The sequence below is a fragment of a genome, unplaced genomic scaffold (assembly GCF_019419815.1).
Source record: "Pyrus x bretschneideri cultivar Hongxiangsu unplaced genomic scaffold, Pyrus_bretschneideri_v1 Contig132, whole genome shotgun sequence".
Taxonomy (NCBI): Eukaryota; Viridiplantae; Streptophyta; class Magnoliopsida; order Rosales; family Rosaceae; genus Pyrus; species Pyrus x bretschneideri.
The window spans coordinates 126,619-143,954 of NW_025999427.1; the positions used below are offsets into that span (position 1 = coordinate 126,619).

Consider the following 17,336-nt stretch of genomic DNA (forward strand, 5'->3'; position numbering starts at 1 on the left):
ATGAATTTTTAAAGTAATTTTATAGACATATACTTCTCATGTGCTTCTTTATAAATTTTTTAAGTAATTTTATGAAAAACACTTTCTCATGTGCTTTATACGACAAGTGATTCTGGACGTGCCCAGTTAACATCTTTGAATAATGAATGTAAAAGTAGAGAATTTGGATCATCGAAGTACATAAAAAATAAAAAAAAAAATTAGTGATTGTGATGACTGATAAATGGGTTTGGGCTGGCCTGGGCTCTTCTATATATCACCATCTCAAAAAGGAATTCACCTCTGCATCCAATTTGACACACATTTAGCAATTATACACCTCCGTGTGATAATTCTTTACATTCTTCTGAACACATACCTGAGGCTGAAGCTCATTAGTTGGCTATTATCATTATTTTCTAGCTAGCATTACTTTGTACAGGATGGTCCAAACTACCATATATTGTATTCCAAAATATACACACACACTGCATAATCAGGATTGGTTTCCTATATAAACTGTACTACTGCATGTGCATCATATAGAGTTCTGAAGCTCTCTAACTCTCTAAGTTCTCAACCATATACATACATACATACATACATACATATATATATATATATATAATGCTAAAAAAAGAAATGTGAAATATCCTTTTCTACATCTTAACCTAGCTATACATTGTACGCAGCAACAAAATTCAGAAGCCTCAGAGAGTCAGAAAAAATCCAGGACTATGGTGTACAGTTAGTCAAATTGATCGGCTGCATGTAGTTAAAAAGCTAGACTTTGGTTGATCTGGCATTGTTTGTTAAGATAGTACGTGTTATATTTTGACAGAATAAATACACTTTTTTCTTCTCCTGTATGGTACCAGATAAATGGACGCATGTTACATTTTAGTCAGTTATGTACAAATAAAATCAATGCACGTGGAGACCGTATTATAGTTACACTCAAAATCTTTTTCAAGGTACAAAGAAGACTTCATATAATGATTTATATGAGCATGATTATCACTTGCTCATATATAATATACGTACGGTTAAAAGATTGATTAATAAACAATTGTAACCATTGATCATAACTAAACCGGAGATTGTAATTATACTGTGTAATCTCATCTCATGTAATTTTAGAGCAGTTTGTCTTAATTTTGGATTCTTTTAATCTGCTCCCAAAAGCAATAATATTGTTAGACGATCGGTAATATTGTTAGACGAGCAAACAAGCATCACAGTCCTTGTCTTCAACCACACTTCCTGATAAAATCATATCCTTAGATGATAATAGCGATAAGGTTATGAGATAAATATTTAGAGATGAGATTCTTGTAAACTTCTAGATACCAAATATACATCTTTCATCTGTTTATACGTTTATCAGTATAGTGAAAATTCTCTCTTCTCGGAATTTCCTTTTCTACATAAATTAATGAATGAAATTGCTTTGGTTTCATCAGTCAATGCAAAAGAACTTTAAAAACAATAAATATTCACTAATTTGGATCCTGATGATAAGAAAAATAAAAAAATTCATGACATTCGCCACATGATAAAAACGACTCTGATCATTCATTAATTCCAATCTTCAAGATGTACTACACCAACTGAGCAATCAAATTATTGAGAACTAACAAAAGGAAACTATATATCTAGAGCAAAACTAAGAAAAAGTAAACCTAAAAACTTAACTCAAATTCTTACACACGCAAATTCCTTAAAAAAAACTAAACTCTGCTGGTCTGCACTTCAGCTTCATCTTTGTTTTCTCTTGACATCTCCTCCAGTGATTTTCCCTTAGACTCTGGCACCAAAAACGTAAAGAAGAACCCAATAACATTGATTCCTGCAAGCACAAAGAGAGCATTCTTCATTCCAATTCCAGCTGGGTACCCTGGATCAGCCTTAGCCGGGTCTTGATTCTGGGCTGCATACAGAAACCCGAAAGCCCCTATAATCGCTCCCAACTTGCCCGAAGCCGCTGAAATCCCATGACAAGTGGACCGAAGCCTAGCTGGGAAAATCTCCACCGGCACAACAAACGTTGTAGCATTGGGTCCAAAATTGGCAAAGAAAAATGTTAGGCCATATATGACAATAAATCCAATATTGTATTGAGGTCTAGACCAGTGCTCATATGGAATTGCCAAGACAAGCATGAAAACAGTCATGAAAAAGAACCCAATTAGCTGAATTGCAAACCGGCCAATGTAATCAATGAGGAAGACCGTGGCCCAGTATCCTGGAACTGTGCCGCATAGGGCTATTAGGGTTTGTGCCCTAGCGATTTTGAAAAGCTCATCTAGGGCACTCATAGAGCTTGCTGACGGCAGCCATCCCACGGCGCTGAAGATATCCTTCTGGAAAAGGTTTTGGCTGTAGTAAGCAATGTCTAGCAAGAACCAACAGGTGGCCGTGCCCAATAAATGTTTGCCGTGCCGCTGAAGAAACTCTTGGGAAAATAGACCAAAACTTGAGGACTTGTTAATATGGGCATGCTCTTCTTGTTGTAGCTCTTTGATTTCAATGTGCAACACTTTAGTCATGTCTTGGCACGCCTTGCTTTGATCCTTGGCTACCAGGGCAGTGTAACGAGGGGTCTCCGGCATCTTCATTCGGGAGTAGAAAGTCAACAAGGCTGGGACTGCTCCGAACATGAGAATAATCCTCCACACATAGTCCGCCTGGGGCACAGTCGACCCATGTGGATCCACGGAGTAGGGCTCAGCATGGTATAAAGAATTAAAGATAGCAGAAACCACAATAGCCACCACCCCACCAGCCAAGATCCCAAACCCTTGCATAGCAAAAACAGCGGCTATAAACGCCCCTCGGCTCTTTTTGTTGGAGTACTCCTGCCATGATCGTGGCCGAAAGTGGGTAATCACCGCCAATACCAAACCCTAGCCAAAATCGGAAAAAGCATAAAGTGGCCATGACAGAAGTTGGGGAGCTACCCAAAGAAAGGCCGGAACAAATAGAACAACCCACCATGAGCATTAGGGTTATGCCGTAAACACGCTTCCGGCCGATCTTGTCGCCCAGCCACCCAAAGAAGAGCTGACCGACAAGGGTTCCGCATAGGGAAACTCCATTGACCGCGCACGCCACATTTGGGGGTAGACTGCCTGGCTTTGAAGACCCCGGAACATGGTAATAAATGCGGCCAAGGAGCTTGGTGACAAGTGAGATGCAGAATAGATCGTATGAGTCTGTGAAGAAGCCCATACCTGAAATCACCACCGCCGTAAAATGGTAAAATTTTGTTTTGGCCGAGTCCAGCTGGCTCAGGAGTTCAAGCGCCATCACGAAGGCCTGTGAATTTCTCTCTCTCTCACTCTCACCTTCAGATTAATTTGTTTGTTTCTAAATTCAAATTATTAAGTAGAGTGTGCGTAGTGAGAATTTATAAGGGTTTTAATGAGAGGAGTTAGAGATGTTTTTGGATTGTGTCTTCCTGTGCGGGTGGTAAGTGAGCTAAGGAATATACTAGGGAATTATATGATTTTGCAGTTGTGCTTCAGTCACTAGATAAATATTACTAAATACATAAATATGCATAACTAAAAAAATATTCATGTTTTGAACTCCAATTTGGAATCAAACAGTAATTTGGGCATATCCAACTACAAATCTACTCTCATCTCTCTCTCTCTCTCTCTCTCTCTCTCTTAGTACATTGATATTTTTACACTAGGAGACGAAGAGTTCGGCTAAGCCACACAATAGGTAACCTAATTTGGTATCGAATTCACCATTTACGAGATTCGAACCTAAAACTCTCATCACTCTCTCTTCTTAAATTACATTTGTCAATTTTCTTTTCTATTTACTTTAACCACAACATGAAAACCAATTAAGAAGAGTATTATCTTTACTTTGTATTGTATTCCTAATGAGTAATTGTGAAAGTGTCATGAATCTTTTATCGTGTTTTAGCCATTAGTTACGTTTGACATGCATAATCAGTAGACATTAATGATTGTTTCTTACTAACTTTTTACTTAAAAAAAAAAAAAAAACTAATGAAAAGGGTTTGAAAACTTTGAGTTTTAACAATAAGGACAAAATAAAAAGTAAAGTGAATAATACCAGGATAGACTTTTTAGTGTGAATATGTGATTTTTCGTTAAAATAAATAATACCGATAACTTTTCGTTAAAGTTCTCTAAAAAAAAAACGCAGTCCTGTTGTGGGTCGGGACTTGGGCTTTGTTCTGAATGAAGCTTCTACTATTAAAAAATAAAAAGGAAAACATGTCTATTGTACGAAGAACATGTCTCACAAAAATAAAATAAAAGTTACCAACATGTAATAAAGGTAGTACTCCTTTCAAGTGCTAGTTGATTAGAAATATAAATTTTGTTACAAGATTTTTTGCAATTTTGTTTTTTATTTTTTATTTTTTAATTTAATTTTTTACAAACAATGCCGTTAATGAGTTAAACTGTTAGTTGTTATGGGAGAGGGGATCGGTGGGAATCAAACTTGTACCAAGGTGGATAAAGATAATTGCTTTCCACCACTGTGGTAAAACTTCATTTGCTATTTTTTTTGCAATTTGAAAATGATCTGGGTGTATAAACAATATGCACTGGAACATACCAAATAATAATCTTACTAAATGCACTCGATATTATCACAAGCCAGTAAAATGCTACAGCTAAATAATCTTATTTATAAGATGTCTGAAAAAACGTGGCTTCAAACTGCAGGGCACAGGGACAAGATCCCTTGCATTCAGATACTTGCTACAAGTTTGAGTTTCACTTATTCTAACAGCTCATTCGAATTATCTTCTCAACTTTTCCTTCATCCTGTCAACGGCGGCCCTAAGAGTTCCTTCGTCTTTGCAGAACGTAAACCTTACTAGATTCTTTCCATCTTCCGGGTTTAAGTAAAATACGCTGGTGGGGATTGCCACCACTCCAACTTCCTTGATCAGATACTCGCAAAATGCAACATCATTTTCCAGTCCAAAAGGTGTGTGATCAACAACCACAAAGTAGGTACCACTTGATGGATACACTTCGAAGCCGACAGATTTCAATCCCTCTACCAAAATCGCTTTCTTTGCCTGGTAATCTCTTTTCAGCTCCACATAGTAGGAGTCTGGAGCTCTGAGAGCGGTTGCAGCTGCCCATTGCATTGGCGTGGAGGTCGCAAATGTGAGATAAGAGTGTGCCTGCCGAACTCCCCATGACAGGTGTGGTGGAGCTATAGCCCAACCGATCTTCCACCCGGTCAATGAGAATGTTTTCCCCAACGAATTCATGGTTACTGTACGCTCGTACATTCCAGGAAGAGAGGCCGGTGAAATGTGATCCATTTCAAAAGCCAACTTATCATAAACTTCATCACTGAATACCAACACATCATTTTCGATGCAGAGTGATGCAATCACATCAAGTTCCTCTCGAGTGAACATTTTTCCAGTAGGGTTATGTGGACTATTTAGAAGAATTGCACGAGTATTCTTTGAGATTGTGGACCTGAGCTCATCAATGGGAACAGCAAAATCAGGAGGGCGTAATGTGATACCCTTTACTTTAGCACCAGCCATGGATAGAGTAGCTTCATATGAATCATAGAAAGGAGCAAAGAGGATAACCTCGTCACCAGGATTTATCAACCCCAGCATAGTTGCCGCAATTGCCTCTGTGCACCCAGAGGTGACAGTTATTTCTTTCTCAGGATCCACAACAAGTCCAGTATCCTTCTTGAATCGCCCGGCAATGGCATTGTTAAGGTCTGGAACCCCATATCCGCGGGCATATTGATTCTTCCCATCGATAACAGCCTGAATAGCTGCTTCCTTTACAAACTCTGGACCATCAAAGTTGGGGAAGCCTTGCCCAAGGTTTATTGCTCCATGTTTAATTGCGAGATTACTCATTTGCGTGAAGATTGTCGTCTTGAACTTTTCCAAGCGCTTTGCCACCTGACACAAAAAAAATGCACATACATGAGGAAGATTTCAACTCTGCAACTGCAGATCAATTCAGGGAATAAGCTTTTACACATATAGCTCAATCATAGACGGTATCTTATGCACAAACCGCATAAAAAATTCACATGTTATAAGTCATGACCACCGCCTATATTTCATCTCAATTAGATATCACTATCCCATGACTTTGTCGTCTACGACCCCCAAGTCAAATAATTTGGCACTACATGCATGCCTAAAGCTTTTGGAAGCAAGCATGCACTGATATAGAGATAGAAAAAGTACGATTGAATAAGTTGTATGATGCAAGGTTTAAGTCTTTATACATGAAACCGAGGTACAGAAGGCCGGAATTGAAAAAGAAGAAGGGATACCAATAAGAAGAAACAAAAGAAGATAAAAATACGAAGTTACAAACTAACAAATTAGGAGGCAAAAAACTTCAACCTTTAATATCAGAGCAGCGGTATTAGAATATAGCTGGGAAATCCAGAATTGACTGCCCCATAACTGTAATTAGGGGTCACTAGTAGTCATTTTGTAATTTTCATCATAACTTACTGTTTTGTTTTACTATTACCACCACTGTTTTCACTTGGTTTTCTTACTCAATACATATTTGACCTTACAGTTGCAAAAAAATGAGAAAGAACAAGATTAAGGCCGGCAATGCTTTACGGCATGGAATGTTGTGCGTGCAAGCATCAACACATGTAGAAAATGACCATAGCGGAGATGAGAATGCTTCATTGGATATGTGTGCACAAGAGAAAGGACATGATTAAGAATGAATGAGAGGTAAAGTAGGAGTGGTTACAATTGAAGATAAGAGGAGAGAAAATCAGTTATGATGATGTTGACATGTGAAATGAAGACCTATAGTGTTCCGATTACAAATTCAATGTAAGACAGACGTTCATGGCAAAAGGGGTAGAGGAAGACCTACGAAGACTTGGGAAAGAGACTTCAAGAAAAGATATGGAGTACTTTGAGATAGCAGAATACTTGGTGTAAAGCCGAGCGCAGTAGGCGTCTAGAATTCATACAGCCATCCCCACTCAGTGGGGTAAAGTTTTGTTGTTGTTGTTGAATTTGACCTTATAGTTGGCAGAACAGGCAACTCCTTCACTTGATGTTAAAATATAAATCTTTGGACTTTGTGCACTAAATTTAGACATCTAATAACCCCATTATCCAATGATAAACCTATATTTAATTATACAAGTGCATTATCTAATTAAATTGTTAATTACATTATGATCTTGCTTCAGCAGGATTTAAGTTGCGTAACATGATGAATTGCAGTCAATTTTTTACAATTTGCAGTACATCGGCTAAAGCTTCACAATCATTCTACAAGTTAAAAGCAAATTGTAAACAAAGATTCTAACTTTACCTGAATAATTAATCCTGCTGCGGATCATAAGAAAATCAAAGAGCCCCAAAATCCAAATAACAAAAATGAAGTTTTTTTACTATTTTTAAGTTAGCCAGTAACAAAAATCCCCAAAATTCCAATTCGATTCAAACCACAAACTTAAACAAATCTCCATGAAATAGGAGCAATGACAAGTGGGCAATACCTGTAAAGGCTGCTGGGTCTTCTGGGTCGACTCGGTTTGACCTGAAACGACATCGTTTTGAGTGGGAACGGCGGACATGGCGGCTGAGAAAGATGGGCAAGGAGCGGAGGATGGTCTTCCGTCCTGATAAAGTTAAAGTCTGCACAGAAATGCTTGGAAAAGTTGAGGAATATGGAAGGGCCGAGGCGCATCTCATGGGATGGCCAGGTGAATTTATTCTGCATTACAAAATGCCTCAATGGTAACCAAAGGAAAGTGAAGAGTCGGAAATTCGGAACCTGGACTTGGGAATCTGCTCTGTTAGGCAGCCTTAGCCGGACGACTATTTTTGTTGGAGAATATTTTAAGTTTTTGTGGGAATATGGTTTTCAAGCGTGGCCCAAACCAAAAACTATAAGAGCACTTCCAGCGTGCTCTTTAGCCTTGTGGACAGGGAACATTTGGATAATTGGGCTAAGGGGGAGCCCGTGGGAGTCTAAGGTCCGAGTGCCTGAGGGAGAGTTATGCAAGGCTGAGGTCAGCCACGTTATAAATTTTTTTGCATCAGGCGCGTGTGTGGGGGCGCGTGTCTAGTAGATTTTTAGACGATGGGGCCTGCGTGTCAGCCCCACTTAGTCACTTTGAATTTGGACTGTTTGATTTCCAGATCAACGATCCTGTTTTTCGGCTTTAAAAATTTTATAGAAAAAGAAAAAAATCTGAAATGTTTGGGTGGCAACATGTCTCATTCTGGATTGTTGTATTTCAAATTTTTTGTAATCCGACGGTTCAGATTAATTAAGTTAATAGTTTTTTAAAAAGAAAAAACTAATTAAAAATATGAAATTAAAATTTTTTATAAATACCTTACCATTTTCTCCCACCTTACATCACATTTCAATATTTTCAACGATTCTAAATAGGTAAGGACATGTCGCGTGACAGAATTAGTTAAAAATCTTATCGAAATCTATTCACAAAAATTATACTTTTCGATAATGACACATGAAGTGACGAGATCGGTTAAAAATTTTATTTGAAATTTAAATTTAAATTATTTTTTATTATTTTATAAAATAAAAAATACTAATATTTTATTGCCTATTGTCATGGTTATTCAGTTTAGGGGTGGAGATGTAAAAGACAATTACTGATCATTAAAAATAGTTACAATTCATTGGAGGAGATTCAATTGCTAATTGCCATGGGGAGCATTCCTACACTGGACGTGCTCTAAGTTAGTGGGCCCTTGTATATTTTATTAGGTTGGCATGGATCATGTTGCTATAAATTAATAACCAAATATTGAGGTTTGCTACGACTCCAAGAGTTTTTAGAGCATTTCCAAGTGAGGCGTTAAATTCAAAACATCAAATTTCAATTTGATAGATGACTTGGCAATTTAATATCTTGTTAATATTTCATTTCCACCCGATATGCCAAAATTTATTGCTTCGTTTATGTTTTTTTTTAAACAAAAATAATAAAAGTTGAGTTGTTGTTGGTTTAAAAATAATAAAATAATACTTAAATATGCTAGCATTTAATATAAGGCAAGTGGAATGCCTTTGGAAATAGCAAAAACCATATTTGAAGGCAACGTCAATTTTGATATCTCTTTGTCCATGTCAGCTTAGCATTCTTTTCCACGTCAGCTTTCACATCTTGGTTGGAGTAAATGGTATGTCATTTGTTACCGTTATATGTCTATGTGATATTTTTGACATTTCATTTAAGGGCTCGTTTATTAAGTAGTAATAGAAATGAAAAGAAAGAAATCTAATTGATTTAGAACTTCGTTTGCGTTTTTTTGCACATAAGAAATCAAAATCCGTAATGAGATACTTTCAAATCGGGAAAGGAATACCACAAATTCAAGAATTTGATTAACATGGGTAGACCTAGCATTCGTGTCGTGTTTTTCGTGTTTGTGTCAGTTTTCGTGACATACCTGATATCTTAACTAGTCGTGTCGTGTAACACCTATTAATGTAAAAGGGTAATTTGACCTGACCCGAAATTGACCCGGTAATGTTATCAGCTAATATGACCCGACTCGTTAAAGAAATTATATTTTAAATCAATAAATAATGAAAATGAAAAACATAATTTAATCCCAAAAAAATGAAAAACATAATACTAAATTAGTATATGCACACTATATTGTCATACAAACAGTAGTTCAAAACATTAAAAGAAAAAAATATTTGTCTTTCAAGTATTACATACCCAAAATAAGAGCCTAATGGAAACATTAGTACATTACTACAAAATACCAAATGTTCAAGGATATGCAAAATGAAAGGAGTTGTGTCTCATGATATTTGGAGGGTTTTAAAAATCTAAACAACCATGTAGTCTAAGCGTATATGATGCAATCACGAGCGTTTATATGTGACTTCACATGTTTTAGACCTGTACATTAATGATTTTGAATTTTATTTATTTTGAACTCCCTTAAATATAATATTCACGAGAGTTTGTATGGTTTTAAAAGTTCAAACGATGATGTACCCATCCTCAAAGCGTAGATGATGCGATCACGAGCGTTTGCATATTCTTTCACATTTTTCGTACTTATAAATTAATTTTTATAATTTTTTTAAATGTGTTTGGTACTTTTAAATTACTTATATTTTTATTTTTAATGTGTTTTATAATATTTTAATCTCATTCTTTGCCATAGTATACTATAAAAATAAATAAATAAAACTTAAATTTTTTAAATTTATATAGAATAATAATACAAGAATACATATTTAATATAATACACACACACACACACACACAGTGACAACTCGTCCCTAATTTTACAATGTTATTAATTTTAAATGAGTGATTTTTCGAAAATGCCTTTAGAGGCGAGGATATTTAACTTTCGTTGACCGTCTTTCAGTGACGTGTACTATGAAATTCCGTCCCTGGAATTTCACTATTCATTATGTATTTCGTAATTTAAATTTGTATTTCACATTTACTGTTATTTTTATAAGTTAATTTTAATTCCGTTAATTTTAAGAATTAAATCGAACAGTTAAACGTAATTTTTAATCAAGTGAATTCCCACCTGGTAGGATGAGGCCCAATCAGATTTTGTTCAAGGACCAATTAGATTAGAGTTTTAAGGGCCAATTGGAGGAGAGAGACGGCAACTAGAAAAAAAAAGAAAGAAAAAAGAAAAAAAAGACACTTCCCAACCTTCCTGTCGGCCCGTGCACCTTGCGCACCCAACCAACCAAAATCCGACTGAATTCCACCATTTTTTCCGTTGAACCACCACCATCCAACACTTCCAAAATACCCACTGACTTCCCCTCTTCCATTTCCACTCAAGATTAAAAGGTTTAAGGTCCAATTTCGTGTAGAACTTCACTGGAGCTCCGGAGGTGGCGAGTTTCACCACCCACCACCATCCTTAATCAACTCCCCTTGGACCCAGGAACAAGACCCAACAAGTGGTAGGGGAAGCGGAGCACCAGCGACGACGAATCGAAGCTCACCCATTTTAGGGTTTCCAATTGGTGCGAGCTAATTTGGGGCCTTTATCCACCAAATTGGACTTGACCACATGTATAAAACTTGCTCTACTCATTGAGATCTTCATTCCTGGAAAATTTGAGAATTTTTGGACTTAGTTGAATTTTCCGATGAACTGGGGCAGCCAGCAATTGTGTGGAGGCGGCGCGTGGGCAGAGACACCATTTGACCTCCCTAGGCTAAAATGGGTGCCCCTATTTCATATTAGACATCCAATTGAAGAAATTCTATTGTTTGGTTATATTTCTGTTAAGGGCCGCTACTTGGTTATTATATGATTCAACGATTCGACCATTGGATCGTCACCAAACTTTAATATGTAATAGTACGTAATATTTAAGGATATTAGGAACTAATGGATTGGGAATATGATGTACGGATCTTCCCAGATGGGTTATCTAAGTTTGTAAATCTAAACGTCTGCTGCCACTTAATTTTAGTAATTGGCGGAGATCCGATCGTTGGATTGTTTCGAAACTTTAGGACGTTATTCTAGAGGCTTATTGAAACTCTGGGAAAGTTATGGATCGAAAATATGAGGTACGGATCTTCTAGATCGAGTTACGTAGGGTTGTGGACCCTACCGTCAACCTTTGACTGACGGTTGACTTTTGGTTAATGGGTTACAAATCATTCTAGAACATCCTTGGGGATGTGTTTTATGTAAGTTGCATGTTCTATCGATAAGAATTCTGAAATGTGATTTGATATTTGTTCTAGGCGACGATTGTTCGTGACGCTTCGATATTTGTGCTAGGGAGTTGTAGCGCGAACTTCAGGGGGGTGGGTCTTTTTTTTTATATTGTGTGTGTGTGTGTGTGTGTGTGCTAATAGTTTCCATTTATGCATTTGAAAAAGAATTTCTTGCGTACGCCTGGATTAGACTAAAGTTTATAAGAATTAGTGAAATGACAGAATTTATGAAATATGCTACATCCTATGGTAGACCTGGCATTCATGTCGTATTTTTCGTGTTCGTGTCTTTTTTGTGTCATACCCGATATCTTAACAGGTCGTGTCGTGTAACACCCATAAAAATAAATGGGTAAAATGACTCGACCCGAAATTGACCCGATAATATTAACATGTAATATGACCCGACCCGTTACCCATGAAGGAAAATATATTTTAAACCAATAAATAATCAAATGAAAAACATAATACTAAATAAGTATATACGTACCATATTGTCACATCCAAAACATAAAAACACATTTTTCTTTTAAGTATATTTTCGCTTACCTAAAATTGATCAAATGGTAAAATTGGAAAATATTGGAATAGAGAAGGGGTTTTTTCGTCCAAAAAAGTTCTAATAATATAAGTGAAATAGAATCCAATGGTACATAATTACTCTCATTTATCTTACTGCTGTTATTTAAGTAAAGTCTTTAATAGCTTTTTTAATTAATGTAGAAGTGTAAAAAATATATAAACGCTCATAATGACAAGCTTTGCAACTTTCATGAAGAACTTAACTTCGAAATTTGCCACTATAATCATATAAATCATAGATCAAAATTTAACCGTTGATTGTTGTTTACATTTACGTTTCATTGTTCTCATCAAATTTTGTTTTTTCAAATTTTATTTTTTGAAAACATAATCTATTAGAGGATGCAGGAAGATGAACGGTTTGGATCGTTGATATTATGTTCAGAGTTGTACGGTTAGTGAAAATATTGCTTGATGTTTATAAAGTTTCTACAAACTATATGACATCGACTCATATTTCAGTTAATCGAAAATATCAAAACGTGATATCAAAGATCTGAACCGTTCATCATCTTACATTCGCCAGATGACCATGTTTGCAAAAAAGAAAATTAAAAAAATGAAATTTAGTAGAAGAATAAAGCGTAAATGACAATCGACAGTTAAATATAAATTTAAGGTTTATGGAATATAGTGTTGGATTTCGAAACTGATCTCTTCATGAAAGTTGTAAAGCTTGTTACTATGAGTGATTGCATATTTTTTTTTTTTTACAATTTTTACACTTCTACAATAATTATTATTAATTTTATTAATTTTTCCCTCAAATAAAAACATTATTCATGAGAGTTTGGAGGATTTTAAAAATTTGAACGATTATGTAAGTGTAACCCTTATCTACTTGTGGAGGAATAATGATGAATCACGAGTGTTTATATATTCTTTCACATTTTTCATACTTATATGTATGTCTTCTTAGTTCTTGCCTATACAAATACTATACTAGTTTATTTTAATTTCGGACAACAACATGTTAAGTACAATTTATCCCAGTAATGATAATAAGGAATTCTCATAATAAAAATAAATAATGTCAAAAACTTTTTTTTTTTTTTTAACTTGTATAGAATAATAATACAAAACTATATATTGAATACAGAATATATTATATACATTAATATGGCTATTGTATTTTATAATAAATCTTTTAGTAATTAAAATTTAAAAATATCAAAATAATTTTTTTTCTTAACGGATCGAAACGGGTTACCCACGTGTTACTCGCATGTATACCCGTTAAGAACTCGTTATTAACAAGTTTTTAACGGGTCATCTGATAATGATCCGATTAGTTATCGTGGTGATCGGAAACCCGTTATTTTCATATCGTGTCACTGTGTCGTGTCAGAAACAGCCGGATTTATCCCACGGGATGCACATGTATGCTTATAATCTTTGATGCCATAATTATATCTACGCCTATGAATGTTAATATGTTGATTAGAAATATCGAATCATTGTGGTATGACTATATTGTGTTATTTGCTTATCGTTTGCTGCACTCGGTGTTAGTGCTCGCCTAGGGCCAGGGCTAGTCTTTCACGTGTATGTTCACATCTGCACCGCACGCTCGCCTTGGATCCAAGTAGGTGCTAGTCCTGTTGTACAGGTTGTAATAGGCAACTCCGACTCGTATGTGACCACGAATAGCACCAGTCTTCACGTGATTGTAGCACTAGAGCGTATATCATTATTACATCTAGTCCTGTTCATGTCTGACTACCTCTGCATGAACTCGTGTGTTAGCATATGTCGATGAGCACTCGTTATGATATATTTGCCTATGCTAGATTATGTGGTTACTGACATAATGTGTTTACGTACAGGATTTGTGTCATATGATCATCTTGATATTTTGCAGGCTACGGTAAGTATGTTCATATTATACTTGTTTTACGGTGAGCGGTTACAACGTTTTCAAAAGGTTTTTATTAAAACTTTATTTTTTTGAGGCCCACTCAACCTTGTTTTTTCGCCCCTCCAGGTTTTAGCAGCTGAACTTTTGTATTGACGAAGATTCTTGGCAAATCTCGGTATAGGTGGCTACCTTTGAGGGTATAATCCTTATCCTAACTTACTGTACTTTACTTATGCTCTGACATCACGTGTGAAATGGGTTCATTCCGGCTCACAACGCACTGTTGTATTTAGGCACTTATAGGTTTAAACTTATTCACATACTCCACTACACTACACTTTATGACTTTGTTACCTTCTAGGTTTCGGCCAGTACAGCTCGATTTGGAGTCCAAGTGGATATCTCGGGTCGAGGTGTGTTACACACACTATGACTATTGTATTTTATAGTAAGTTTTTTTAGTAGTTTAAAAATTAAAATCATCAAAATAACTTTTTTCTTAACGTGTCAAAACAGATTACCTGCATGTCACTGTTGTGTAAACCTGTTATTAACGGGTTCTTATTGTGTGACTCGATAACTACCCGATTAGTTATCGTATCGATCCGAAATCTGTTGTTTTCATGTCATTTACGTGTTAAGTTAACGGATCATGTAAGAAATTACCAGGTCTAAACATGGGGTAATTTATAGAATTCCTTTTCCTTTCCTTTGAGGGTGTCTTACAAAAACGCCCTCAATATTTTGCTATTTCCCAAAAAATAAGACCTCGTGCAAATTTGTATAGCAAGTTCTTTATGCTCCAACTTCTCCTGCACCTTGATTAATACTTTTTGCTACTTCTCCAGCAATTTTTTTGTTACATATTTGGCTTTAACAAACAAGATCAAGGGCTTTAACAAACAAGATCACGTCGCCTGCTCCTTCGATTGTATTTACTGTGCGCATGTGTATCAAGAAGCAAATTTTCTGGTTGACGTTGTTACGAGTTCAGGATTCTAGTACGAAAACCTCCACACTTGGGATAGAACTATACCTTCTATGACTCGTAGAGCCCTCATATTTTATTTTATGGGTACTGGTTGTAATCGTGGTGACTCTCTCTAATTTAATTGTTTTTTGAATAAAAAAATCTTTGCTGAACTTTAATGAATGGTTTACGCTGCTTATTTTCTTAAGAGATCATCCAACATGAAATATCTTGTTTGCATATGCAAGTGTTATTGGTGTATTTGTTGTATATAATATGTGAAATGAGTAAGGCATTTTAGTAATGACACAAAGACAAGGGTATTTTAGGAATCAAGTTTTTTCATTCGGATTCATTATAATTAGTAAACAGTAAAATGAGAATTCAGATATTTTTATTCCGATTTCAAATGATTAGTAAATAGCTTAATAGGACTAACTTCTTTCCACACAGGTGCCTCAATTTTCTCATTCCTAAGTTATCTGATACCTTGCTTTCCCAATTTTCGGTAAGTAAACGAGTCCTAGCACTCTTTTCGTTTTGATTTACTGCGAGTACTCCAAAATACCCTTCGCTTAATATTCTTTCCCAAAGTATCAATCGGATCAATGACTCTGCTTTTCCACCAGGACTTACACACTAGGCCAAAAAAAAAAAAAAAAAATAACAGGATCAAAACAAAAGTGAAGAAAGTATTCACGACCCATAAGACTCTCAAGTTTGGAGTACTGAGCTTTCTTGTTGAAGTGCAATTCACGAACCAAGCACTAGATGAGAAACCATAACGGAATAACCAGTTATTGAACTATTCAGTGATTTAGTAAACTTGTCTTCAGGTTCTAGAATTCAAGGTCAAAACGTAATCCTTCTTCGGTTGTAATCGCTTAAGTGCAGAAATCAACAACGCATTCGACACCACCACCACCACATTTATTCTATTCACTCGACCTAGCTCGCTTGTGAGTTGGCACGCTCGCATTCACAATAAGGATGTAATTAGCTCACAGTTACTCCGCCTGCGCATCACATAGGCTTTGTAATTTTTAGGATCAGCATTTTGGCACGCCTAGTGGGACCAGTGCTAGGATAACTACTAAGTTCATATGATATTTCATATTCCAATATGGCTCCATTTGACTGATTGGACGAGATCTAAGCACAACTGGAGAGACATATTCAAAAGTGTGAGTAGAATAAACGTGTGTGGGAAGCGAAAAAATTCTTGATGCCCATGACGAGATGCGAAAATCCTTCGCCCACATGTTGAAAGTGAAAGCTCCTAGCACCCTATGAGAACATTAGGCAAAAGAGGATAGAACCCGCTTTAATACTTGGCTGGATGACAAGCACTTTTCTTTTGTTCTTTGGTACAGTTTATTCCATGTAAAGAATGATTGGATCAAAAGTTCAGAAAACAATTTTACGGTCACAATCAAGCTTCGGCTTAAGAAGTTTGTCAATTTGACCGACGAAGAAGTTAGGCCACCTATTTTTTCGGTCAAGATTGAAAATTTGGTAGAAGAAAACATTTCTGATGGTTTGTGTGAGGAATTTTCTAATGACAAACAAGGCCGAAACACAACCTCAAATGCAAAAACCATGTAAATTGATATGTTTTTGGAGATAAAGCCAATATGGAGCAATCTCGTTCAGCTGAATTGTTTGATTTTAAAAATAAAATTGGTGAAGTGATTATGCTCAAACGGGGGCATAATAGCTTAGCGTATTTGGTGACTGAGAATAGAAACTATTTGGACGAATTAAAAATATTTGGAGATGATCCTTTATTCAGCCTAGAGCAAAATCGGATTGAAAACATCGGCATAAAACGATCTCGGCTCGAAATAAAGCATTGTTGACCTTCTTCTTATTATTGGTTGGCCACTTATATTTTCGTTTGGTAATATAAAACTTTTATTTTCTTAACCATTTTACTGTTCAGGCGGATGCATGAGAAAATAAAGCGGGCAACAAACAGTATGCGGCGGAAAAGCTGTCCGTCGATTCAGAGATCAAAGAGTGTTTGCTTGGTCGAAGTCCTTTATGAAGAAATCGGTGGAATTTGTTTTGACTTTGCATGTGATGACCTGAAGCTAATATGGGATGCCTTTGTGGATTGATGATCTCCTATTAATTAGTCTCATGATCAATTGGCTTTCTTTTTGTCAAAAGAATGGTTCACACTAGACCTGTAAATGGATT

General features: G+C 36.1%; 1 protein-coding gene and 1 pseudogene across 1 annotated transcript; both read right to left on the reverse strand.

Annotated features, from left to right (window-relative positions):
- Window positions 1-1,558: 1,558 nt before the first annotated feature.
- LOC103932957 lies at window positions 1,559-3,288 on the reverse strand (annotated as a pseudogene).
- Window positions 3,289-4,618: 1,330 nt separating this feature from the next.
- LOC103932956 (methionine aminotransferase) lies at window positions 4,619-7,858 on the reverse strand. Its single transcript, XM_048579424.1, is given in 3 exon segments — window positions 4,619-5,923; window positions 7,516-7,628; window positions 7,631-7,858. Coding segments are annotated over 3 exon segments (1,371 nt in total). The 5' UTR covers window positions 7,740-7,858; the 3' UTR covers window positions 4,619-4,774.
- Window positions 7,859-17,336: the final 9,478 nt, after the last annotated feature.